The sequence below is a fragment of the Phocoena phocoena genome, chromosome 16, assembly GCF_963924675.1.
Source record: "Phocoena phocoena chromosome 16, mPhoPho1.1, whole genome shotgun sequence".
In the NCBI taxonomy this organism is placed as follows: domain Eukaryota; kingdom Metazoa; phylum Chordata; class Mammalia; order Artiodactyla; family Phocoenidae; genus Phocoena; species Phocoena phocoena.
This window is the reverse complement of record NC_089234.1, coordinates 25410909-25438874: the sequence shown is the minus strand read 5'-3', so window position 1 is coordinate 25438874 and position 27966 is coordinate 25410909. Positions and strand designations below refer to the sequence as shown.

The 27966-nt window shown below is 36.7% G+C and overlaps 1 protein-coding gene across 2 annotated transcripts; it reads right to left on the bottom strand.

Annotated features, from left to right (window-relative positions):
• Positions 1-962: 962 nt before the first annotated feature.
• Positions 963-27724, bottom strand: PCGF6 (polycomb group ring finger 6). 2 transcript variants are annotated; one of them, XM_065894490.1, is made up of 10 exons: positions 27360-27724; positions 26528-26627; positions 26339-26435; positions 25485-25540; positions 25325-25384; positions 24263-24371; positions 19613-19640; positions 10290-10388; positions 4571-4657; positions 963-1209 (listed from the first exon to the last, which is right to left on the bottom strand). In XM_065894490.1, exons 1-10 carry the CDS (start codon positions 27720-27722, stop codon positions 1153-1155), a joined length of 1056 nt encoding a protein of 351 aa, XP_065750562.1. In that variant the 5' UTR covers positions 27723-27724; the 3' UTR covers positions 963-1152. The 2 variants fall into 2 exon arrangements, with proteins under 2 accessions (XP_065750562.1, XP_065750563.1); XM_065894491.1 differs by lacking the exons at positions 24263-24371; positions 25325-25384; positions 25485-25540 and having other exon boundaries at positions 1153-1209; positions 27360-27722.
• Positions 27725-27966: the final 242 nt, after the last annotated feature.

Sequence of the window (27966 nt, the reverse complement as noted above, 5' to 3'; positions counted from 1 at the left end):
AAAATTGTATTAAATGTTAGAAGAGATTTATACGCAATTCACAAATGCTGTATAAAACATTGCCAATCTTTCTCCAGTTGTAATTGTTTTTATGCAGACTTGGAAATTTTGCAGTGAAATAAGATCTACAAAATATTTCTTTTAGAAAGCATCACAATGATAATTTTAGGCAAAATAGTCTTTAAAACTGAAATATTTGCATGCAAGTGAGTGAGCTCTCAAACACCCGTATTCTTTATCCCAGTGACAAAGTAATGCGAAAATGAACATTAAACTGACTTACTGAGGAAACAATGAACAAGTATTCTGTAAACTTCTCAAATTCACTCAAATTTTTAAATTACTTTCAAAAGCAGTGCCATTACAAGGTACTGACAATCACATTACGTACTCAAAATGAATGTTAATCAAACTAACATTCAAAAAATAAAAATACTGTTGCAAAGAGGCACCCCTTGTTGTAAGGTATGTTAAAGGAGTGTTTATTACACTGAAGGCTTATGGTACGGGCCGTAAACCCTACAGGAGACAGTCTCTTCACACAGAAAAATTATAATCCATCCCTTTTAGAAGTGAATAATATCTCTTTAGTAGTGTTGCTGGTTGAAAAAAAAAAAAGTTACAAGTTCGAAATAAGATGGCAACATACAAAAAGTGGCCCATAGTTTTGGTCTTTGTCTAAGAGGTACATTCTGTAATTTAACAAAGACTGGCTTTAAATCTTCAGTTCAAAAGCACACTTCTTTTCCAAAAGGGTGACTGACGCCATTTCAGAGAGCAGAATCCTAACCACCACCTTGAAAGGGGTATGGCTCAATGAAGACAAAAACAAAAACAGTAACTGATTTACCTCAAAGATTAGGAAACAAAATCAATGTCAAAGTATTTGAAATCATAAAAATCCATTGCTTTAAAAATTTCCCCCTGAGCTGTGGATGCTTTTTTATATATAGTCTCTAGTAAAACAGATGCATTCTATAATACCAAGTTGTAATTATAAATCCTATGATTCTTGGTGCTGAAAATAGATAAGTTATGTCTCAAACAGCACAAAGTGATAACAATTACACATTCCGTGGAATTCTTTGGTGAGATGCAATCCTGCAGAAGTCTCCTTATTTTGTTTCCCTCCTCACAATACCCTTAGGATCTTCAAGTAATTTTCAAAGGAGAAACCACAAGTCCATAATGAAGGACCAGCAGACCATCCTGAAAAGAAAAAAAGTGTTCGGCAGTTATTTAAAAATCAGTTATGTAAATGATCAAGTCAAAGGTAGTTTATTTTTCATAACCCAACATGAATGTGAAATTCTTTGATTTAAAGAGAATAAAGAGTCCAAGATAAATAAACTTGCTTGTTCACTCACTTCATTACTAAACACTCCCTGTTAATGTGCCTTTTTAATGACTCTCAGAAGAAAATTCTGAAACTACCAGGTATCCACAGTTAGTCACAGTTGTTTATGGCAAAACATTTCTTCAAAAAGAACTAAAAGATACACATTTCATTCTGCACAGATTACTTAATATATCACCCAAGCAGTGGACTTCTCTAAAAAAGACTCAATTATCATAAAATATCATGGATCTGCTAAGAAAATAAAACATTTATTTCTTACATAAATGCAGCTTACAACTAAAACAAGTGAGAAAATTTTGGAACTCTTACCCGTTTAATGTATCATACATTTTACTTCCTCCTTGAAGTCTGTTCAATACAATCTACCCTTTCTTTGATATCCAGAGTCATCATTATGAACAGTAACTACACTGTGCTGTAACACAGTGATGTCCTCTGGGGTCGTGAGAAACTTAACCTGACAGTAAATGACTCCAGATACCTTGTTTCTGAGTCTTTTTATGTCTCCTCTCTTGATATCAGGTCTTAATTTTTTGTGCTGTCACCAAGGCTGCTTAAAAGTGTGCTTTTTTTTTTTTTTTTTTTTTAAGGTGTTATTTCTAATCTACTATGAACTGGAAAACTAGCTTAAAAGGAAGGCTCACTGGGGAAGTATGCCATGGGCAATGGGCCTACTTTGAGCAACATATAGAGGGAGTGGTGGCATGCACGCCTTGCATTTCCGACCCTTCGCTAGCTATCGCTCTCTTTCTTCTTTATTAAGCTTTTTCGTGGTTCCACTTCCTCATTTCTCATTCACTATTCAACTCACTGCAATCTGGCTTCTGTTACTGGCAACTTCGGAGAAAACTCACCAGAATTCTAGAAAGGGGCTCACCAATTCAAATGCCCACAAAGGCCAGAAAAGTTACATAAATGAATACGTGAATCACGTATGTAGTCAAATAGGGTATGTTGAGACCAGTGGTAAACCAGAGAGCAGATGCTTAGCTAAAGGAATTTTAAACTCAAAAATTAGAATAAGCCAAATAAAGTATAGTCCCATACCATGTTTGGCCCATGGACCATCAGACCTGTTCTAGACTAACTAGTCTAATCAAAGTAAATGAATTTGTATTCTAACACTCACAGAAGGATCCTATTAACATTTTTACATGAATACAAATTACATTTTACATAATGTCAATTTTTTTGCATATAGTTATATTTCACAATTACAAGCTGTTTCAAAATCTCAAAACTTCAATACATGTATAAAATCGCATTTTATGAAATGAGATAATTCCTTATAATTCAAATTGAACTCTATGTCTATTATATTTATATTCCATATAAATATACAGAAATATATAAATATTATTTATATTTTATAGTTAGATGTCTCCATTCATGGTCTTCTTAAACTATCCAACCAGAGTGAATCTTCTAAAAGGTAAGTCAGCTTATGTCTCTTTTGTCCTTGGCACAAATCTCTCCAATCAGTAGTTTCCCACTTCACTCAATTAAAATCCAAAGTTCATATTACAGCCTATAAAGTCCTGCATGGTTTTATTCCAACTGCTCAGATCTCAGCTCCTACCATTCTCTCCCTCACTTGCTACCTCCTAGCTTTCCCACTGCAGAGATATGTTATTCATTTAGCTAAGAGGTCCTGAGATTACATGAAACATTATTATCAATGAGGACTTTAATTAATTATATTTCAGGTTATTTAAGTTCTGGGACTTGCTCATCTCTGAATCTCCCCATGTCTAGAATAGTGCTCCGTAAATACTTTTTGAATTGAAGTCATATTTTCTACCCACTCCACTGACTTTGAAATTTTACTCCTAGGTTCTTACATTTCTAATCAAGCTTAACTTTTAAAAAGACAATCGGGACTTCCCTGGTGGCACAGCGGTTAAGAATCCGCCTGCCAATGCAGGGGATGCGGGTTTGAGCCCTGGTCAGGGAAGATCCCACATGCTGCGGAGCAACTGAGCCCTGTGCCACAACTACTGAGCCTGCGCTCTAGAGCCCATGAGCCACAACTACTGAAGCTTGAGCGCCTAGAGCCCATGCTCCACAAAAAGAGAAGCCAGCGCATGGTAATGAAGAGTAGCCCCCGCTCGCCGCAACTAGAGAAACAGCAACAAAGACCCAATGCAGCCAAAAATAAATAAATAAATTTATTTTTTTTTTAAAAAAGACAATCATTTTCTAAGATTTCTGAAGTTTGACCTTATAAAAATTTTAAGAAATGTTTTGTTTATATCTCTAAGTATGCTTTACTTATCCAAGAAACAATTTTGCTTTTGTATTTTATGAAGAATCTTTTGAATTATTTGTTACCAAAATGTAGACAATTGGTATGGTGCTATATTTCTAAAAACATGTAAGAATAATCAAATAATCACCCAAATAAGTATTCAGCTACCCTTTTGTTAAGATTCTAAGCTTTAAGCTCAAAATTTTTAATAGGTGAACCTTGATTCTACCACTAACTAGCCAAGTGACCTTGGGCAAGTTACTTAATCTCTCCACACCAGTTTCCTCATCTATATAATCCACCAACGGATTTTAGAATTAGAGGGTAAAGTTCCAGGAGAAACTGGATCTTTCTCTTCATTAAAATTGTAAGTCTTATCTTGTTTTCATGTATCCTGATCAGATTTCACATTATATTCCCACTCACATTACAGGCTAATTAAAACATCATAACGGTTACCACAGCTTCTTACCAAATGAGCAACGAATGGTATGTGAATCTCTATAGCCTAATGAGTCTCTACAAATTTTTCTTAAAGAAATGTCCTTGCAGATACATTTGCCCGTAGTCTTCAAAGCTCTACTGCAATACCGGACAGAGAAAGAAGAAAAAAAGGCCTCTAGAATCAAACTGCCTGGGGTTTGAGCCCTGGCTCACTCACTCACTCACTGTGGGTAAGTTACATGTCCTCTCTGTACCTTGGTTTCCTTATCTTTAAAACTGGGAAAAAAAGAATATCTCATAAAACTATGAGGAATAAGAGAGCTAATCGATACAAATCATTTAGAAGAATGCCTGACACACAGTAGCATTCAATAAACATTAGCTTTCTTATTTACAGTCCAGATGATTTCAAGAATATTATAGAATATTTATTAAAACTTTATTGATAACATGGAACATCTTTCTTTCATTAAATAACTTGTCCATTAGGCATAAATATGGTAAAGTCCAAGACCTACCTGCATTGCTGCATCACCTATTGCACGTCGAATTTCCCTTAGAGTTTGATAGCGCTCTAACAAGTGATCACCACAGATGATATCTACCTACAGGCAAATAAGAGTGCAAGTTTGCTTTCCTGCTTCAGAAAACCATATGACAAAATGAGGAAGATCAACATAATTATTTTTAGACTAGTCTTTGCTATTTTAGACTGATTAAACACTCTCAAGAAAGATTTTAGAAACTTTTAACAAATAAAGTAAAATGGAAGGAGCATTAGAGGACATAGCAGGACAGACAGCAGGCATTCAAAATGACTTCCTTGAATCTCTGAGAACAAGTTAAATCATACTTGATATGTTCAGCCCAAGAAGGCACAGAAAAGTCTATTATTTTAAAAAGTTTCATGACACAATGATTAATAGGGCTTATAACGCTTAAAAAGGCAATCTTTAGTTATTTGAATAATTTTCTTAATGAGGAATATCTCATTTTCCAACAGTGGAAAGTCTACTACTGACATAAAGTACGCAATAAGGGAACTGTTTTACAGATGGAACAATCTTAACAAGGTCTTTTCAGCCCTTTTAGTAAGGTCAAAGCTCTAAGATAAATCTACTTTTATATAGAATGCTCTAGAAAGAACGATATGGTTGTACAGTTATATACTATATTGTAATATGATTCCAGTATACTCACTTGCTAGAAATAGAAATGCAAATCCTTATATTCTCTTTCACTGAGTACTCCTTTCCCATTGCCTTAAAATGGGAACAGGTCCTCAACATCTTATTAATAACATATCACTTAACAGGCTCCCCCTCCTAATGTCCCTATTTAGCTTACGGCATGAAATTTCTCCTTGCTCCAAACCAAAATACCAGCTCTAACTCCTATTTCTCCTTTTCCTTTCTTCTCACGTGCAGTTACCAAGTCCTGCTGCTTCCTTCTTCACCATGCCTTTTAAGTTCATATCATTCTTTCAACTGCTGCTCTTAGGCTTAAACCACTGAAACCGTCTCCTAACCAGATTTCCGACCTTCAAATTCTGTTTACTCTAAAAATCCTGTGCACTGCCAACATGTTAGTTTCCCTAAAACCTTCAGCATGGTTGGGTAAGAATAGTAAAAGCAGTTGCATTTAACTGAGCGGCCTCTATGCACAGCATTTGTTACACTATATATTTGACATATGTTATCTCATCTCATTTTCACATTCCCGTGAGCTAGGTATTGTAATTCCCATTTTACAGATAGGACGCTAAGAAGTAAAGACATTAAACTTTCCTAAGGTCACAAGGCTAGTAAGTAGCAAAGTTCAGATCGGAACCCAGGTCTGTCCCCAGGTCTATCTTTCTCCAAAGATAAGTGCATGTGAGGGGTTGGCAAACTTTCTACAAAGAGCTAGATAATAAACATTTTAGGCTTGTGGGACTCAGGATCACTGTCACATGTGTTCAATTCTGTCACTGTAGCATGAAAGCAGCCATAGTATGGCTGTTCCAATACAACATAATTCATAAAAAGATGGCAGGTTAGATTTGGTCCATAGGTCAGTTAGTCAAGCCCTGTGGTATCTCACAATGAATAACCTCCGATTAGTAACAACTTTTGTTTTATGCTTACCAGTTTTAAAGTTGGCAAAGCAATACTTGTTTGCAAAAGGACTTGAAAGCAATAATAGCAGATCTCGTGCACTAATAGCAGATCTTGTGCACAGAACTTAGGTCCATGAAAAATTAAAGAACTTGGAAACTAACATTATGTTTTTATTAAGTATCCAACTATCCAGAGACCACTCTTAGTGGGCTTCACCACATGGTATACATTTGTGATTTGGTTACTACAATTTTCTTTTCAACTTAATCTTAACCCCCAGAGATTAGCCATTTACTAACAGTTTGATGCATATGCTCCTAAATGCAATGTGTGCATGTGGGGATTTTGGTTTTGTTTTTCTAGAAATGGGATCATGTCACATATTTTGTTCTACATATTTTTAAAACACACACAGATACATGCAAACAACAAAAACTTAATATACTATGGAATCTTTTGGAATGCATAGTTAGCTCTCTGTGTTTAATAGCTGCATAGTGTTCCATTTTATGAATATATCATAAACTATATATCCATCCTCCTGATAAACATTTAAACTACTTCTCATTTTACATGCTGATTTTTAAGTTACTGGACTGTAAATACTTCATAAATTAGTTCATTCAAACAGAATCACATCTCTGAGGGTGCCACAAACATGACCCACATATTTGATAATTTGCTAGAAGGACTCACAGGACTCAGCATGATCACAGCTATGAGTAATTACAGCAACACAGCAAGGATACACAGTCAGATCATCAGTAAGGTAAAAAGATGTAGGTAGAGTCTGGAGAAATCCACGCACAGGCTTCCTATGCTCTTCCCTCCCAGTCCAAGAGGAGATAACACCCACATACTCTTTTCTCTAGCAGTGGAAATGTAGTCAATCTGTGCAGTGTTTCTGCCCAGGGAAGCCCATTTGAGGCTCAGAGTTTAGGGTTTTTATTGAGGGATGGTCATGTTGGCATTCTCTGCCTAGCAACTACCAAATTCCAGACTCCCAGAAGCAAAGCAGTTATTCATCACAGACCCATTGTTTGTACAATCTAGGTACAGGGAAGCACCCTTAATAGTTAGGTAACTTTTCATATTAGCACAGGGAACTTTTTACAAGCCAACTTCCTAGATGCTAGGCAAGGGCCAACCTTGTAAGCCAGCCCTTCTAAAGGCAGCAGCCTCAGGACTGCTTTGTTAACTCTTTTCTGCATAATCTTTCTACCCTTTGGAGTATTAAGTCTTAGTTAGGAAGAATAACTACGGTATTTCTGAATCTCAGAGCAGAAATCGTAATGTGAAGATGGTCTTAAGGGAAGAAAAACCCTTATCTTTTTAAAAGCAAGATCACACTAAAGCTTTCAAGACAGGATTTTTCACTGATTGAGCCAGTGCCACACTCATTCCTCTTTGTTCATACATACTTTTCTTTGATAGAAAGTTCTTTTTTTCTTTGTCTGTCTGGCAAAAAAAAAAAAAAAAAAAAATCCATTCTTCAAATCCTTTCTTTGACCTCTCCAGAGTTAAATCATTCACTCTGTGCTCTTGTGGCACTCATCATAACCTATTGTCATTCAGTTGTTTACTTTTGTATCTTTCCCACACAACTGAGTCACCTGGTGGCATTTTCTGTCTCATCTTTGTACTGGAGGCCAAGCACATAGATGCTCAATTTAGTACCAATAGATAGTAAATGAATGGTAGGGATACACCATATGACATGTTAGGGTCTCTGAAAAATGATTTGGAAACAATTCAATGATAGGGTTAAGGTCATATACTAAATAAATAATGAAAAAAGGAACCTGGGCTTCCCTGGTGGCACAGCAGTTAAGAATCCGCCTGCCAATGCAGGGGACATGGGTTCAAGCCTTGCTCCGGGAAGATCCCACAAGCCACAGAGCAACCAAGCTCGTGCGCCACAACTACTGAGCCTGCGCCCTAGAGCCCATGAGCCTCAACTACTGAGGCCCGCACGCCTAGAGCCTGTGCTCTGCAACGAGAAGCCACCGCAATGAGAAAGCCAGTGCACTGCAACAAAGAGCAGCCCCTGCTCGCCTCAACTAGAGAAAGCCCGCGCAGCAACGAAGAACCAACTCAGCCAAATAAATAAATTTATTAAAAAAAAAAAAAACGAACCTATCTTTTAAGACGGAATTAATTATGGTAGGATTAACAACAAAATCTACTACCACATCTTTTATATAGAGAATATTTAGTGATCAATGTGGTAATCATTTCAAAAAAGCAAAATAAGGTCTGAAGGTCAAATAATGTACAAAGGAACACAAGAGTTATTAAAAAACAAGATACAATAAGACAGCAATAAATTCAAAACACCACTAAATCAACCATGGTGATCCAGAGGCACTGGGCTCTCTTATGTGAAAGAAATCTACTCAGATAATTATTGATTTCTGATTTGAATTAACTTAAATCTCTTAAGAACACGTCTACATTTTTTTTATCTTTCAGAACTGTCTTCCTTTTTTATTTTTATCTGCCACAAATAAATAATACTTTTAAAGGTATTTTATCATTTAACAGTCCCCTAGTAATCATGCATTCCTGCTAGTAAATAACCATTTACGAAGGTCACATACCTGTAAACAAAGAATACATTTTCTATTTGGGACTAAATGGTTTTAAGGAAGGTCAGCACAGAAGGCTCAAGTGACTGGGTTGACCAAGAATTTTATTTTGTTTAATGGTTAACTAGCTCAATGTTTTGTTCATATTAGAAGTAACTCTTGTTTACTGTCTCTTGGATTTAGAAGGCTTAAACAATTTTAGTCACAAATGGGTCTGCATATTTGATAATTCTCTGTTCCACTATTTTAACATTTTGGTGAAATAGTAATTTATGAATGTTACCAGCTATATAGTACCTGAATTAGAAAAAAAAATATTTACCTAAAGAGCGAAGAGCTGAGAGACAAAATTAAAGACTGAAACAAATTTTACATCATTTTATTTCAAAATGTTAAAAGCCTTGAATTCTGTGATAGGAGGAAAAAATAAACCCAAATTTTTACACAATAAAACCAATTTAGAGCTTTGGCAACCAAATTTCTTAAAACACCAGTGTGAAACTTATAAATGGCTCTGATCAATATCTAGCCACAGAGGAAGTAATCCACATCCTAAAGAAAGCCCTCTTGGGTGCCACTTCTTATTCTATATAATCAGGTGCAAGTCTTCTGATTTCTGCTTTTAGAAATAATAGACTATTATGGGATTACTCACAATTCTTTGTTCAGGAGTCCCTAAACAGCTATCTATTTCTAACCAAAAGGCTAAGAATAACCTCAAGTATGCTTTGGCTACAAGGTGATAGATAAGTCATTTCCAATTTTCAGTTGCCATGAGATACAGCTAGCATTATGTCAAAGTCAGTAAAAGAAATCACATTTAATTGAACTTAATATATATTTAGTACCGGCAGATATTGATACTAAAAACATTAGCAAAATTTCAGATCTACAGCAAATAGACATTTTAGATAAAAATTATTCTATAAAATTTTACACATGATGGAGAATAACAAAAACCCCTTTTAAATTTGACTAATGAAAAAGCAGAGCTACATAAACGTGCATTTTCACTGGCCCACATTATTAAACTATGAGTTTACTTACACTTTATATGCAACAATACATGAGGTTTGAGATTTCCATCTTACAACAAGAAAGTATTATATAGCTATAATGAGAGCTCTTTTTCAATCCTTAGGAAACTAACAGAGTCTATATTAGACAGCTGTTTCACTTTTCTAGGTGTCTTGAGCTAAACATTGATAAATCCAAGGATGTCCTCTGAAGAGAAGTGAATGGATGGAAAAGTAAACTTTTGCTCTACTATCAAAAAGAAAAGAGCTGGAGCTGAAGCTCTAGAAGCTCTTTAATCGTTCTCACACCCTCAGCTTTTCTCTGACACCCATAGATGGTCACCAATGGCAGCAAGTCAAATGTGATTAAATTTGGGGGTGGGGATCACTGTGTACCAATATTCAATTAACATTTACAATATCTACAATGTCATAAAACAAAAGCCACTGCATGAAATCCTAGAGACGGTTCTTTCTTCAATATGTTAAAGGTAATCTCACAACTTCCTGTCTTTTTACACACATATACTCTACCTGACAAGCTGGATCAAGACCCATTTTTCTTCTGAGGAATTTTTCTACATGTCCAATAGTTGCTTCTCCTGAAACTCGGACAAACTTCTTTTCCAATGGCTACAAAAGTAAACAAACAAACCAATTTCAGATTAAATATACATAAAATGTATAAACCTTAAAGTACATTTTATAGCAAAGATAATTCAATAGATTTATGAAAGAAAAATTACTATGAAATTTGAGTTAATTTATCTATCAAACAAGAAAAAAAAGAATTCCTGCTTAGCTTCACCTCTCCAAAAAGTATGTGAACAATTTTTTTTAATAGAATGGCTTACTGATTTGTTTTACTTCCTCATCAAGAATAAAACTTAGAGTAAAATTTATTGACAGCAAATATCCAAGATTCAATGTCTCAAACAACCTGGTTTCTTCAACAAAAAAACTTCAGGGGAAAAAAAAAAAACCAACCAAGGCTGAGGAGGAACCACTAGACTAAAAAAGATACAAGGCCTATAAATAAGGGATATATCAACCAATTACAATATATGGATCTTATTTGGATCCTGATTTTTAAAAATCTTTAAAACAATTTTCATAAGACAATCTAGGAAATTTAAATAGCATGTGGATATTTAAGGAATTACTGTAAATTTTAAAAATGATAGTATTGGGACTACCCTGGTGGTCCAGTGGGTAAGACTCCATGTTCTCAATGCAGGGTGCCCAGGTTCAGTCCCTGGTCAGGGAACTGGATCCCATATGCATGCTGCAACTAAGAGTTCTCACGCCACAACTAAGGAGCCCATGTGCTGCAACTAAGACCCGGTGCAACCAAATAAATAAATAAATATTAAAAAAAAAAAAGATCCTGCATGCCACAACAAAGATCCCACATGCTGCAACTAAGACCCAGTGCAGCCAAAATAAATAATAAATAAATATTTAAAAAGCTGCTTTACACATTCAGACACAAGTTATAAAAATAAATAAAAATTATAGTTCATTATTATGTTTTTATAAAACATCCTTATCTTTTAGAAACAAACAATTATTTACTGATAAAATGATAGTTTGGGATTTGCTTCAAGATTATATAAGAGCGGGGGCTTCCCCAGTGGTGCAGTGGTTGAGGGTCCTCCTGCCGATGCAGGGGACACGGGTTCGATCCCTGGCCCGGGGGGATCCCACGTGCCACGGAGCAACTGAGCTCGTGTGCCACAATTACTGAGCCTGTGCTCTAGAGCCTGTGAGCCACAACTACTGAGCCCATGTGCCGCAGCTACTGAAGCCCGCGTGCCTAGAGCCCGTGCTCCACAATGAGAGAAGCCACTGCAGTGAGAAGCCCGCGCACCGCAACGAAGAGTAGCCCCCTCTCGCCGCAGGTAGAGAAAGCCCGCGTGCAGCGGCGAAGACCCAGCACAGCCAAAAATAAATAAATAAATTAATTAATTAAAAAAAAAAAAAAAGATTATATAAGAGAAGTGTTAAAGGTATTGATGAATTGAGATTGGCCATGATTTTATAATTATTGAAGTTAAGTGATGTGTACATGGGCATTCATTTTACTATTCTGTCTACCTTTGTATGAGTTTGAAATTTTCTTTTAAAAGTGGAAAATAAAAAGATTATCGGGGCTTCCCTGGTGGCGCAGTGGTTGAGAGTCCGCCTGCCAATGCAGGGGACACGGGTTCGTGCCCCGGTCCGGGAAGATCCCACATGCCGCGGAGCGGCTGGGCCCGTGAGCCATGGCCGCCGAGCCTGTGTGTCCGGAGCCTGTGCTCCGCAACGGGAGAGGCCGCAGCAGTGAGAGGCCCACGTACCGCAAAAAAAGAAAAAAAAAAAGATTAACATCTAGATGTATATGGCTGGAATCTGATCCAACAGTCTAAGGTGATAGGTAGAGAGACCATAGGGTTTTAAAGTAGAAACTAATGCTTACCTAGCCACTCTCTCTCTGAGGCAATTTTAAGGATACTACTATTAATAAAAATGAAAAGCTGGGGTAATAAGAACTAAAAGGGTACCTTTTAGGAAAATGTGAACAATGTTTTTCTAGCACTAGCAGAGAGGGAGCCCAGAATTGCTACCAAGAGGACCCAGGCAGGTTAGGCACACATTTCTTCCATGTAACAGCACTCAGCTCTCTTATCTGTAATTTGGTTTCTTAAGAACTTTCCTAACAATAGATCTAACCCTTACTACCACAGTGCAGCAGATAGCATGTTAAGTGCAGATATTCCAGAGACTGCCTGGGTTTAAACACTGGTTCTGCCACTTTCTAGCTGCAAGTCTTTGGACAAGTTGCTAAACGCTTCTGTGTCTCCATTTCCCCATTTGTATTGTTAACACAGAGATACTAATAGCACCTACCTCATAGAATTATCATAAGGAAAGTGTGTTAATATACGTAAATAACTATTAATAATTCCTGGCACATAGTAAGTACTTAGTTATTACTAGTGTATTGATTTATTCTGTTCTTTATGTAAAGGAATCTAATTAGAGGACCTAGTTGTCATCATGGATACTGATATAATCTAGACAGAAATGGCAAAGGTTCGTGTTCTTTAAACGCAGGTTTAAGAATCATCTTGAAAATCTAAGGCAGTCTTTCTCACTAAGGAGCAGATACAGCAGTGCTCCAGGTGAAGTCTTGATGAAGGTACCGCATTGTAGGTGGCACTGCCTGATTAGCATGAGAATCCCATCATGTGCCTTGAGAAGCTATTCTGGGTAATCTAGCTAGATGCCTGCCTGGCAACCGGTGCATTTCTGAAGGTTAATTTCTGGGGCTTACCATCTCAATAGTAGGCTTCAGGTATACCAACAGAGGACAATTCAATATTCATCATTTCTAGTTCTTGGTGAGCACTTCACCCCCAAGTGTTTATCCAACTTAGCTAAAGTTATCAATACTGTACTTTTTAGACCACCCAGAACAGAATTATGAGATCTGCCAGTAACTGAAAGAAAAACATTGGCCTTGGCTTTCAAAGTTGGCTTCTCACGTGGTTAACCTTAGTCTTCATACCCCAGGCTCACAAGTTAACAGAATTTTTTTCCGATATAATTCAGATCCAGCTTTTTTAACAATTTGCTTTTTTTGTTTTTTGCCTTTTTTTTTTCTTAAGCTACAAAGCAGGTTCTCACCTAAATGGTCAACTCATTTTTTTTTCCCTGCTGCATCTAATAGCCTCCTACCATCTGCATATAAACAGGAAAGAAAAATTCCACAGAAGAATTTTACTTCTTTGAAAGTAAGCACAGCAATCTTCCCTACCATCTATAACACAGGTCAATTTGAGAAGAAAGTTGAAACAATAAGGTAGAATCTATAGGGAGATTTAAGAGACATTCAGTTATTTTCTGACTATAGAAAATGCATACCACTAAAAATATTGGGTCGGCCAAAAAGTTTGGTCGTGTTTTTCCAAGTGAACTTTTTGGCCAACCCAGTATCTTTTAAAAAGATGGTATCAACTCATTTTACCTTGAAAAAATTCCTACCTCTGTCAACTGAAAATAGTTACCAACCCAGTCACAAGGTAAATCCCTAGCAACCAGTTGGTGAATTTGAAATACCACCAAAAGACACCTTGGAGAAATGACAGATTCTGTGTCTGGGGCAAGAGATGTACGAGTTGAGCATGGAACATCTTGTCATATGAGATAGCAAGGAAGCTATTATAGGCCATGATTATCTATGATAAGACAATTTGAACATCAATAAAGATAATAATTAAAAGGGGTTTAAACCACAAATATATTTAAATGCATGAGTTCATATTAAAGTAAAAACAAAATCAAAAATACCTAATTGATTAGGACTGGAGCATGCTAATGAACCAACATTATTTTGAACCTTGTAATTTATTCTTTCTTTCCTATATGAATGGTACCACTGGCTAATCAAATAGAAGTTCCTCATTATTGAAGTATTTTAATAAAAGGAGGCAGAATGACAGCATCATTTTCCAAACCCTATTAAGTTAATGGGCTGAGACACTGAGTACCAATTGTTGCTAACAACACAAAGACACAAACAACCAGACATTAATGTGCCTCCAGATGGACAAAAACACCACCGACTATGAAGTATTCTTGGTCCCCTCAAATCAAACCTGTCTGATTAACACTCAGACTTAACTACTAGTTTATGGGAAAGACAGAGGACAGAAGAACACATTAAATCACAGCACAGAGATGCAACATCAAAACCCCATCTGTAGGAAACTATAGCACAAATGACCCAGCTTTGTCAACAATGAATTGCAAGAAAAAAGAAACAGAAAACTTACAGATTTAAAAACCTATCAACCAATCACAATGTGTGAACATTATTTGGATCCTGATTTACGACGATGTTAAAAAAACAAAACACCCACTACGGCTGAGATAAAAACTTGTACACTGACTAGATATTTGGTAAGAAACTTATTTTCTTTTTATTCACCACCTTCAACCTTTTGAAAAACCACAAACTTACAAAGAAGTTACACTAGTAAATGAAGATCCAGATAGCCTTCACCTACTTTACAAATGATTAACATTGCTATATTTGCTTCACCTCTTCCAATGTATGTAATATGTGTGTATATACGTGTACATTTATTATTTAAGTTACTTGCAGACATTGAGATATTTAACCCCTACATATACCAGCAGTTATCATCTCAGAATAAAGGGGCTCTCCTCTATAACTACAATATAATTATCAGGAAATTTATAACATTAATACAATGCAATTATCTAAATGGGTCCAAATTCAAATTTCTCCAGTTGTCCTAATAATGTCCTTTACAAGTTGTTCTTATTTCAATCCAGAATCTAATGAAGGATTACACACTGCATTTTGTTGTCATGTTTCTGTAATCTCCTTTAATCTAGAATAGGTCTGTCTCTTTATTTTTATCTTTCTCAACACTGACATTTTGTAACTTTTTTTTTGGTATGCTACGTGGTCATTAAAAAAAGAGACTCATCTTTTAAGAGTACTGAAACACTTTACAGATGAAATGGCAAAATGCCAGGGATTTCTTTCGGAATAATATTAGAAAGAAGGGACTTCCCTGGTGGCACAGTGGTTAAGAACCCACCTGCCAATGCAGGGGACACGGGTTCGAGCCCTGGTCTAGGAAGATCCCACATGCCGCACAGCAACTAAGCCTGTGCGCCACAACTACTGAGCCTGCGCTCTAGAGCTCACGTGCCACAACTGCTAAGCCTGTGAGCCACAACTACTGAAGCCCGCGCCCCTAGAGCCCGTGCTCCGCAACAAGAGAAGCCACTGCAATGAGAAGCCCCCGCTCGCCGCAACCAGAGAAAGCCCGTGCACAGCAACAAAGACCCAACACAGCCAAAAATGAAAATTAAAAATAAATAAATTAAAAAAAAGAAAAGAAAAGAATCCGCCTGTCAATGCAGGGGACACGGGTTCGACCCCTGGTCTGGGAAGGTCCCACATGCCAGGAAGCAAATAAGCCCATGCACCACAACTACTGAGTCTGCACTCTAGAGCCGGTGAGCCCCAACTACTGAAGTCCATGCACCAAGAGCCCGTGCTCTGCAACAAGAGAAGCAAACGCAATGAGAAGCATGTGCACCAACGAAGAGTGGCCCCCACTCGCTACAACCAGAGAGAAAGCCCACATGCAACAAAGAAGATCCATCACAGCCAAAAATAAATAAATAAAAATAAATTTAAAAAAAAAAAGAAAGAAAGAAGGGAAGTGTGGGAATTCCCTGGTGGCCTAGTAGTTAGGATTTGGCACTTTCACTGCTGTGGCCCGGGTTCAGTCCCTGGTGGGGAAGTGAGATCCCACAAGCCGTGTGGCAAGGCCAAAAAAAAAAAGAAAGGAGGGAAGTGGATGGAGGTATAAAAGAAATTAAATTGGTCATTAGTTAATTGGCAAAGCTGTGTGATGGATGCATGGAGGTTCTATTCTGTCTACTCTTCAGTGTATTTAAACATTTTCATAATTAAAAGTGAAAGAAAAAATTTTCTGAACTATATGACTGCTTGGTGAAACACTTTTAAATTATATGTAACAAACAGACTTTATGATTTTCATGCCATAAGTGTACATGGTCAATAGTTTAACTAGGCATCAACCTAGTCAGACATATTTATTTGAACAATAAATAAAAGACAAGGTATAAAAACAGCTTTTTAAGTAGTAGAGAATGCTGAGCTATAATATCAAAAGCTAGAACTCCCTTATAAATACAGAATTAAAAGAAAAATGTTAAGATTGCCAATGTGTTAGCTAAGAAAATATTTTAAAATGACTGTTTTAGCAAAATAAAAATAGTCAAAATATGCAGAAATATGATCATTTGTTTCTAAAACAATATATTCATTACCTCTTATAGACATAAGCCTGCAAACTAACATCAGTATCATTAGTTAACACTGAAAACTTAGTGCCTCAAAACTATAAGAACAGTGTAATAAACTTCTATAAACCTAGCTTTATCAACCCACAGCTAATCTTGTTTTAAGTATACCCCATACATTTCCTACCCCAACTGCTTACTGGCCCCCATTCCCCAGTTTTGTTTTGAAGCAAACCCCAGACACATCATTTCATTTGTAAATACTTCAGTATGTATCTCTAAAAAATAAGAACTCTTTTTAAAAACATAATACCACTATCATACTTTAAAATTCCTTGATATCAGAAAATAGACAGTAAATGTATAAATTTCACCATCTCAATTTTCTTACCTAGTAGAAAATAATTTTATTATTTTTAGGGTTGTTATTATAGAGAAAATAAACATAAAACAAAGATTTCACACACAAAATGTAATAACCAGTGATGGACTCAAGCTAAAATTCTAATTTATGCATATATTATTTTTATCAGATATATTTTTGTACTCTCAAATGTATACACTAAATATACTACAAATAATGCTTCTATTCGAAGTTTCTATTGGATCTTGGCTTGTTTTTTAAAATTTAACGGCTTTATTGAGATATAATTCACAAACCATTAAATTCACCATTTTAAAGTATACAATTCAATGGTTTTTAGTACATCTATAAAGTTGTGAAACTATCACCATTATCTAATTTCAGAACATTTTCATCACCCAAAAAGAAACTCTTACCAATTAGTAATTACTCCCAATTTCCCCTCTCCCCCAAGCCTCTGGCAACCACTAATCTACTTCCTTTCTCTATGCTTTTGCCTATATTGGACACTTCATATAAATGGCATCATATAACATGGTCTTTGGGTGCCTGGATTCTTTCACTTAACATGTCTTCAAGGTTCATCCAGGTTGTAGCATGTATCAATATTTCATTCCTTTTTATTGCCAAATACTATTCCATCGTATGGATATATCATATTTGGTGTACCCATTCATCAGTTGATGGATATTTGGGTTACTTAAAATCTGGGGCTATCATCTCATAAATTTTTTAGTTTATTTTCAAATCCAATCCAAATAAACGCCATACACTGATGTCCCTTGAGTCTCTTTTAATCAGTATGTTCTATCTACATGTTCCCTCTTTACGTCTTTCCCTTTTATTTGCTGGAGAAACAGAACTGTTTGTCCTGCAGTTTTCCACTGTCTAGATTTGGCTTATTATATATTCTTAATAAGTTCTTTAATATTATTAAAGATAATAATTTAATATTATTAAAATTATATTCTTAATAATATTCTTTAATAAGTTCCTGTGTCCCCTGGATTTCCTGTAAATTAGTAATCTAGGGGTATGATCAGCTTCACATTTCTTTTGGCAAGAACACTTCATAGGTGGTAGTGTCATATTTTTTTGATGTATGAGGATCAGAACTACATAAATATTCTAAGCGCATATGTGCTTTCACGGAAGCAATAGGCTAATATTTTAATTTAATTTTTAGTTCTTTCTTCACGACATTCTTACACTCTGTTGGCTCGTCTGGCTACTACAGGTCACTGGACAGGTGTCTTCAGTGAACTCTAGGAGCATATGACTCTACACTTGTCCCATATAGAAACTTATATGCTACTTTCCCACCCAGTACACTATGAAAGGACTTCCTAAAGTTAATCACCATAAGTTTGGTTATCTTACAACTTAGAAGAGGTAAAAAGTTACCAAACCTAACACCGCATTCCCTCCATCACAATGATCTCTGGGAAAAACCTATAATATACTTCATCCAGAAAAGTACTCATTTATTCCTATGCTTCAATTCAATTCCTATGCCTCCTAAGCCATTATAGTCACAAAACAAAACACTATGCCCAACCAGGTATAATTCACCCATATTTTATTTTATTTTATTTTTTATTAGGTGTTTTATTTTAATTTATTTTCATTTATTTATTTATTTTTTAACTTATTTATGTATTTATTTTTTTGGTTGCACTGGGTCTTCATTGCTGTGCACGGGCTTCCTGTAGTTGCGGCTAGAGGGGGCTACTCTTGGTTGCGGTGCTCAGGCTTCTCATTGTGGTGGCTTCTCTTGTTGCGGAGCATGGGCTCTAGGCGCGTGGGCTTCAGTAGTTGTGGCTCACGGGCTCTAGAATGCAGGCTCAGTAGTTGTGGCACATGGGCTTAGTTGCTCCACGGCATGTGGGATCTTCCCAGACCAGGGCTCGAACCCGTGTCCCCTGCATTGGCAGGCGGATTCTTAACCACTGCGTCACCAGGGAAGCCCCACCCATATTTTAGTATAGACTTTGACAAAGTCACTGAAAATCTAACCAGATCAAAGTCAACTATTTCCTTATATATTTATAATCCCAAGTAACTATAGGCCTGATTTACCCCTTTTAAAAAAGTCACCTTTTCCTGGATGATTCATACTATAGGAGCAACACTGTGTACAATGGCACCTGTGATGCTGAAGCCTTTAAGACAACTCTGAACTTAAGTATGTTACAAAAGAGTTCATTCTTACCTTTAAAGTTTCAGTAAATGATTGAAGTAACAAGTTGGGGCAGGCTAACTTCAACCAAAGATGTTACATGCAAATGAAATTTTAAGCTCATATTTAACTCTAAATGCCAAATATGCAAAAAATGCTTTGAAACATTTTTTTAATCACCGAATTAACACAGCATTTGGTTTCAGTTTTAAAAATTACTCACTTATTTTTCCTTAGACCACTGTTCTGAATTAATAACAAATCCCTACTTAATAACTCTTTTCTCATAAACCTATTATAAGAGAGCATTACTGAATGTACTTCATATTTCAACAAGTTTTATTTACAGAACAAATTTTATAGACTGTAACTGAAGACAGTCTCCGTATGATTGCTAATCTTAAATTGGTGTGCTACAGGGTCCTCTTGTAAAGTAAATGAAAAATAAAAGTAAAATACCTTAAAATGTCCCGTGCCTTCATTAGCACTGAAAAACGAAAGCAAAATTAATCAATTTTGAACTATATGTTTAATTATATAACACAGAAAAATAACATAAATACACATATTTGAGGAACATCAACTTAATTTTAAAACACGGTCACCTACCCCTTTATGAAATAAACAAATGTAGTTAATTGTCATATCTGCCACCTAGTGGTAAGGCAAAGGCAGTTTTATACAGTATTTTACATTGCTTTGTATATTTACTTCCAGGAGTTAAAAGTATACTCTTAATATTTATATTTCCCCCACATGTAGCATTCTAACATTTTCTAGCTTAAAGTAAAACTTCTTTTTTTCTGTCAGAATTAATGTGTTTTTTTCTTGATAGCAATGTTTACAAGATAGAGTCCTTATAAGAAAGCTGCTACATTTCCTGTTGTTTTACTTGTAACATAATCACCTGGGCATGATTTACTCTGTTTGCTTTTCCTCTAAAAGTACAAAGAGATTTCTTGATTAAATCAATTACTTTTATATCATGAGGAGACAAGGAACAAACTTTTTTTGACCAACTACTATACACCAGGCATTATATTAGGTCTTCATATATTATGCATGTTTTTCATTCAGTTCTCACAGTAACCCTTTAAGTCAGGCATTAGAATCACCATTCTACGGATAAGGAAAATTAAGCTCAGAGAGGCTGAATAACTTGCTTAAGGTCACACAGCTAGTAAGTAATAAAGCTGGGTTTCAAACGCGGGTGTACATATAAAAGCCCACATTCTTTGGTTTTTTCGGCCATGCTGCACTGGGTCTTAGTTCCCCTGACCAGAGACTGAACCTGGGCCAGGGCAGTGAAAGCGTTGAGTCCTAACCACTGGACCGCCAGGGAATTCCCAAAGCTCACATTCTTTCTTCCCTATCATGTTGTGAAGAATAGGCAAGATCACAATTGCATCATCTAGAGTATTCTTATAATACAAATATAGAGAAATATATTAATATACAATATAGATAGTATAAATACCTATAGAATATGTTATACTGACAAACATAAAACATAATTTATGTATACACATTATATATAGATGTAAATCTAAGGTTATAATATCTTAAGAGCTACAAAATAAAATATCCTCGGGAATTCCCTGGTGGTCCAGTGGTTAGGACTCCGTGCTTTCACTGCCAAGGACGCAAGTCGATCCCTGGTTGGGGAACTAAGATCCTGCAAGCTGCACAGCCAAAATAAATAAATAAATAAAATATCTTTTTCATTATAAGAATTATCTCTATAGAATCCATGATATATGGGCATCTGGCTTCTGCTTGAATATCTAAAGAGATAGCTTCTTGACTTACAAGTTGGTTCATTCCATTTGTGGGCAACTTTGTTAGATATTGCTTGCTTGCACTGAATCAAATATGTTTCTCCCTGTAACTTATGCCTATTGGTCCTAGTTTTGCCTTTTGGTACTCTTGTGAATTAGAGTCAATCTTTCTGCTACTACACATGACATAGTTTTCACACCTTTTACTATTCTGATTACACCTCAACTTACTAACATCTCTCTTAAAATGTAATGCCTAGAGCTGAACATAAGACCCCAGTTGGATAACATAGCATACAGTGGGATAGCACCTCCCTGGTTTACTAAACACCACTGAGTTTAAGATTGCATTAAATTTTTGCCATATCTTCTCTCATACACTTATTTCATGTGAGTCCATTTTCTTTACTAGGCAGATATTGTACACATTACAGCACCACAGACTACTTTAACCTTTATTTCTGAATGACCCTGCATTATTTCAATATTCATATACTGATAATAGTTTAGACATGTTAGAAATACCATATGTTGATTCTTTTAACAATCCTGTGAGTTGGTATTATAATCCCCAATTTAGAAATATGGAAACTGATGATCAGAGAAGTTAAGCTACATCCTAGGGGTTACATATCTTCAGTTACACTCTTCAAAGTCTATGCTCTTTCTATATACACTATACTGCCTAAGGTTTTATAATCTTCTACTTTACACATAGAAACTGAAGAACAAAAAGGAGAAGTACTGTACAAGACTATCTTAAGATCACAAAACATGCATACCAAATTTAGGGGGGCGGGGAATCTCATATTCATTCCAGTGGTTGAAAAATCACTTCCACGGGCTGAACCTACCTCAGGATTTCTGCTAATCCAATTCAAGCAGGGTCACCAGCTGGACCAAATTTGCCCTTGTACTTGCATCAGGTTAAAACTCACCTGCCATTCGTCCTGCCATGAAAGAGCTTCCTATGGGTTACCCTCAGTAGCCTGACTTCAGTGGTAACACCAAGCTTTTCAATGTAGTAAACATGTGGGGATTTAACTCTGAGGACTGGCGACTTCTTCAAAAGGACTCTTTGCCACATTGGAAGCTTTCTTCCCCATAACCATTTGAAAACAGATAAAAGACTATTTTATGACGCAGACAGACTACTCATCATAATCTTCAACATATAAAGTTCAATTCTCTTGTTTTACAGATAGGGAAGCTGAAGTTCTGAGAAGTTAAAAATACAGTTTCCACGAGGGCAAGAGCCATGGCTGACTTATTCCAATTACATTCCCAGCAGCTAGCAGAGTGCTGTGTTGGTACACAGCAGGACCTTAATAAACATCTTATGAATAAACAGAAAGCGATTACCTCAATTTTACAAAGCTATATAACAAAGGAGCTAGGACTTAAATAGAGATCTTCTTATTCCAAGTGAGGGCTCTTTTTTTCTACAGCAGGGAATGTGTTAACAATGTAACAACTCCAGTAAGTGGTAATGACTGCTTTGACCAGAGTACTCAAGTCTCACTCATTAGGAAAGCCTGCCATGATTAAGTATTGATTTCTCCTTTGGACAGACAGAGATAATGTAGCACACTTGTCACATATTTGCCATCTTTGCGTTACTGCCACTTTTCAAAAAAGGTATAAAAAAACTGTCAGTTCCAACTGTGCGTTAGTGTAAAAGGTTACATTTCCCGAAAATATTTTTTTAGAAATATAAATTCCTTTCAATTTTCAAATTTTAATTAACTAGACTTACTAAAAATCAAGTTACATGGTAAAAAGTCAAATACAATGAAAAGTAAGACTTTTTCCAATTCTATACTCATACACTCCAGTGCCCTTTTCTAGAAGCAACTGCTATCAACATTTTCTTATATGTCCTTTCAGGAATGGTCTGTGCCTGTGGGGAAAAAATATATATATATGCATATATGCCCACCATCCGCTTTTAAAAAAAAAACGTAAAGAGCACATGCTATATATTCTCTTCCGCATCTTGCTTTTTTCACTTGAGAAAGTGAATTTTGGCAATTGTTCCATATTAGCACATACGTTACTAGCACATGTTCATTGCTATATACCATTATTTTACCAGTTCCCTTTTGGACATTTAGGTTGGAACACATTCTTTAATAACAGAAATTGCTGGTTTAAAGTCTGGTATTACATGATTTCTTCTCATTCTTCTAAAGAGATCTTTATTTCATTATCATTAACCACTACTACGTGGGGTCTGTGGAGGCGTAAGAAAGGTTTCTCGCCTCTCAGGGATGCTTAATATCAGTTGAGAACACAGGATGACTACATAAAGAGATAAATACAACATAGTACAAGCTAGATACTAAATAAATAATACAGGCAACCTAGAGTTATAAGGAGGAAGTGACTGAGAAGTCAAATAGTCATCAGTGACATAAAATGGAAGATCTAGATCTTCCAAGAAAGGCATTTTAGTTTATCCTGCAAACTATGGAATTATTTTGAAAACTACAGTTTGATACAGGCCAACTCTATGATGACAGTCGGCCTAACAATATTGCAGGATAATGGAGTACACCATATGCTACAGTGTTTGAAAGAAGCAATTTTTATTAAGGGAGATATCCAACTACTTTGGAAAATAATTTGGCAAAACCAAGTAAAGCTGAAGACGAACATATCCCAAGACACAGCAAATCTACACTCTTAGAAAAATATCTCATATATATATATATAAGGAGATACGTAAAAAATGCTTAAAGCAACAGTGTTTATAATAGGAAAAAAATTGGAAACAAAGTGTTCCACAGTACAAGAAAAGATAAATTATGGTATATTTATTTTAAGGGAATACCAGGCAATGGTGAAAATGACTGAACTAGTTATACATTTTAGCATGGATGAATCATACAATGCTAAGTGAGAAAAGCAAGTGAGAAAACATGGTATGATACCATTTAAAGTTTTTAAGTGGCCAAAAACAATTCTACATATTGTTTAGAAATAGATACACATGTGGCAAACACATAAAAAAATGCATGGGAATGATAATCATTACTTTTAGGAGAGTAGTTATTAACCTCTAAGGGAAGGGGGGAATGAACAGGAAGAGGTAGCCAAGTGCCTTCTGCCATATTAGCATGGTTTAATTCAAAAGCCAGATGATGGAGATACAAGTGGTTATTTTACTACTCTTTAGTACCTTTTTCTAAGTCTTAAATATTTCAGAATTATTTTTTAAAAGGATATCAGAAAAGCTCGATATGACCTTAGTTCAGGATGATTTTGTAACTGTTGGGACTTAAAAAATTCTTTATTTTAAAGTTTAGAGGTAGAGGTTTAGGGTACTCACCCAATAAACTCTAGTAATAAAGACATGTCAAGTTCAGGTGGAATACGAAACACTGATTCTAAGACTTTCTTAGATCTTCCTTTGCTCGAAGGGACTGGCTGTGGAACAGCTATTTGATAGCCAAACAAAAAAGTTGAGTTAGAATATAAATATCATAAACTGAGATCTTTGGAAAATAATTACAGAAATTTAACTATGTTGACTATTTAAAAGATCATAAAGCACTCACTCTCCCTTTTTAAAATAATATCAGTTAATCTGTCAAAGCCAGTGAAATTAGTGACAAGCCTGGGGAGCACTCCACAATGGAAGGCAGATATGTATGGCTGGTTTATCAGGGCCACAGAGAGAGCTCAGCATAACAGCAACAATAGCTGTAGGTAGCCCTTAATAAGCACTACTATGTGCCAGGGCTCAGGGCTCATGCTTAGCACTTTACATGCACCATCTCATTTAGCCCTTATTATAATTGCATGCCATAGGTACTAATGCTTTTTTCTTTTAAATTTTATTGGAGTATAGTTGATTTACAATTTTGTGTACTTTAACTGTAAAGAAAATGAGATTACAGTTTAATGAGATTAGGCAATTTGCCTAAAGTCACCCACGTAGTAAGTGGAAGAATGAAGATTTACACCCAATCTAACTTCCATACTGTGACGTTACCATCATCATAAAAACTAATATTTGAGCAGTTACTATGTTCCAGGCACTGTTTTAAGTGCTTTGTATTATTCAATGTATCCTTACAACAATTTATAGTGTTATGATTATCCCTGCTTTATAGAAGAGGAAACTGAGACATTGAAGTAATTTGCCAAAGTCATACACCTAGTAAGGTGGCAGAGCTAGGATCACACTCAATATAGCTCCAGAGCCTGTACTCTTTAATCCTTATAAATAATTAAATTGGATTACAGTAAATCATGACCTTCAAAATCTTTCTCTCTCTTTGATCATAAAATAACCAGCTATCACCAAAAAGAACCTCAAAGGGAGTAAATTTTATTAAGTTAGTATTCTTTAATCTATAAATACATTATGGTATACACCCAAACTTACCAGGTTTAGGTACTTCTAGACCTCTTTCTTTATAGAAATCATGCATTTGCTTTTTTTCTCCTAAAAAATGATAAAACACAGACTAAATTACACTTAAAATGTAACTAGCAGAGTCAGAAGAGATTCTGGGATTCACAACTATGTAATAAAATAAACTTACTTTCCTCTAGATTGATCACTAATTTGTACACTATGTCTTGTAACTGTCGGTCCAACCTAATAAAAGGAAAGGATGGAGAATACCTCAGAATTCAGAAAAATGCATTTGGTACAGAGTGAATGATGTTCTTTGTAAGTAACTGTTTTCTCTTAGGGGTGACTATCTCCTTTCTCAGAGCTGAGTTACTTTTAGGTAGCACTCATGGTTCTCATCTGAGAGAACCTCAAGTAATTGTATGTGGTCATAATTACAAGTAATTATAGACTCTTGAACTATTTGCTAAATTGTTCCATGTGAACTGGTCTTATTCCCTTAATAAGAATGTGAGCTTGAGGGCAGAGACTGTATTTTGAAATTCTGTGTATCATCTGCAAAACACTCTTCTATGAAGGTAGTAAAAACATAATAGTATTTGCTAAACAAATGAAAGCAGGTCACCTTTAGCATTTTTCTTCCCTTAGGAAACTGAGCATGAACTGAAAATTTAATAAGCCACAATGACCTATGACAGACAGGCTTTTCTAAAGAGGCCAGTTATTTCAGGTATTAGTTTTAAAAATAGCATTCTAGATACACAGAAAAGGATAAGCCTAAACTAGACTCATCAACTTGACTGATGAAATTAAAATCTTCAAGAAAAGAGATCTGTGCCTTTTTTTTTTTTTTTAAAGTTCCCAGTGGATATTACAGTGCCTGGTACACAGTAAGTGCTCTATATGTATTTCTTTAAAGAATATGTATTTCCCTTTCTCGTCATTTTGAGATAGGTCAAGAATTTATTACCAACTACACAATTTCAAGCTTTCAGAAAAAGTATACCTAAAATATAAATTTTACTTATATATTCTTCTTACCTTATGTTGTAAAGAGGTTGTGTCTGATGTACTACTATGTTGCATTTTGGACACCTGTTGCTATAGTAAAAGTGTCTTACAATGCAGCTTTTACAAACTGTTGGAAAAAAAATGTTGAAATTAGGATACTTTCAAGACATTTCAAAAAATCAACATATTATTTGGAAATATGATGAACTATATGCTTACATGTATGAAGACATTCTGTAATGGTAGTTGCATCTATTAAGTAACCTTTGCAAATGGAACACAAGATGTATGGGGTCAGCTCAGAGAGATTTATCAGGCGCTGCAAATGCAATGGAAATAGCTTTAAAATACAAGTCCTTGCCTTTTCAAATTCTTAAGCGATAATCCCCAAATTTTATTATCAACAATGTGTAGCTTACTTTGCAGCATGGAAACATGTTACCTTACCTCCAACCCTTCAAACACTCTCATCAAAGTTACAATAACACAATATAAACCAATGTTCCGAAAAGATCTCATTCTTTTGGAGATACTGTATATTGCCAGATGAGGGGCATCTTACTATATGAATTATCGCGAAATGGACAAACCTTCCAGATACTGGTGTTTAATATTAATTCTGAGTAACTAGGTATATTGTCTAACTTTATGAAGTATGCGCTGCCCCATTAAAAAAAAAAATCTCCCAATTAGAGACTGACTAGGTGGGGAAGGGTTTCCCATCCTCACAACACCCTGTAGAAATGGACTGTTTCCCTGGCCCACTGTAAGCTCCTGGAGGGCAGCAGGCCGGTACCCTTGGCGCCTACATCCCTGGCACGCAGTAGCTTCAATAATGAGTGAGTCGGACCCAGAGAGCTTAAGGGACTGCAGAAACGTTACAATATGAGTCGGCAGGGAACCGGGCCGGGACAGAAGGCCGGTCCGCGCCACAAGCAGGCAGCGCAAGGAGAGGTGAGGGTCCGTTCAAGTGCCAAAGGCTTCAGCGGCGAGCGGGGAACCCGGCCCTAACTGAGGAGGCCCGGCGTGGTCAAACAGGGGCCATCAATACCTCCTCCTCGTCCTCGGAGTCGGGCCGGCCCCCCTCCAGCCTCAGCGAGAAGTGGCTCATCTCTTCTTCCTCTTCCTCCTCTTCTTCCTCCTCCAGGTCCTCATCCTCTTCCAACTCCTCGTCCTCGTCCTCGAAGCGGCCCCTCAAGCGGCCCAGGCTGCGCTCCGGCTCCAGCTCAGGGGGCCGGGAGCCCGAGCAGCCGGGAGCCCCCGCCTCGGACAGTGGCGGCTGGCCCTCCTCACCCGCTGCGGGCGCCGGGGTAAGGGCAGGAGGGGAGACGGGAGGCGGGGGCGGCATGGCTGCGGCTCCCTCAGCCTTGGCAGAGCCCGCGGTGCCTGCCGTTATCACAGGGACCCCCTCCATGCCAGGGGTAGAGACCAGGCGAGGCGAGACCGAGGCCAGGTGGCTGGATAGCGCGGGAGTTCCGCCCGCCTGCCTGAGCAGACAGTGCGCAGGCGTGAGAGGCCTGCAAGGCCCGCTGGGAAATGTGGTTCACCACCCCGCACCTAAGCCGGGGCGTAGGCGGAGCCGCTCAGGTATATGGGGCGGGGCTTGCAGGCCGCATCTTAGAGGAATCTCACCCATTTTTTTTCCTTTGAAAGGCTGT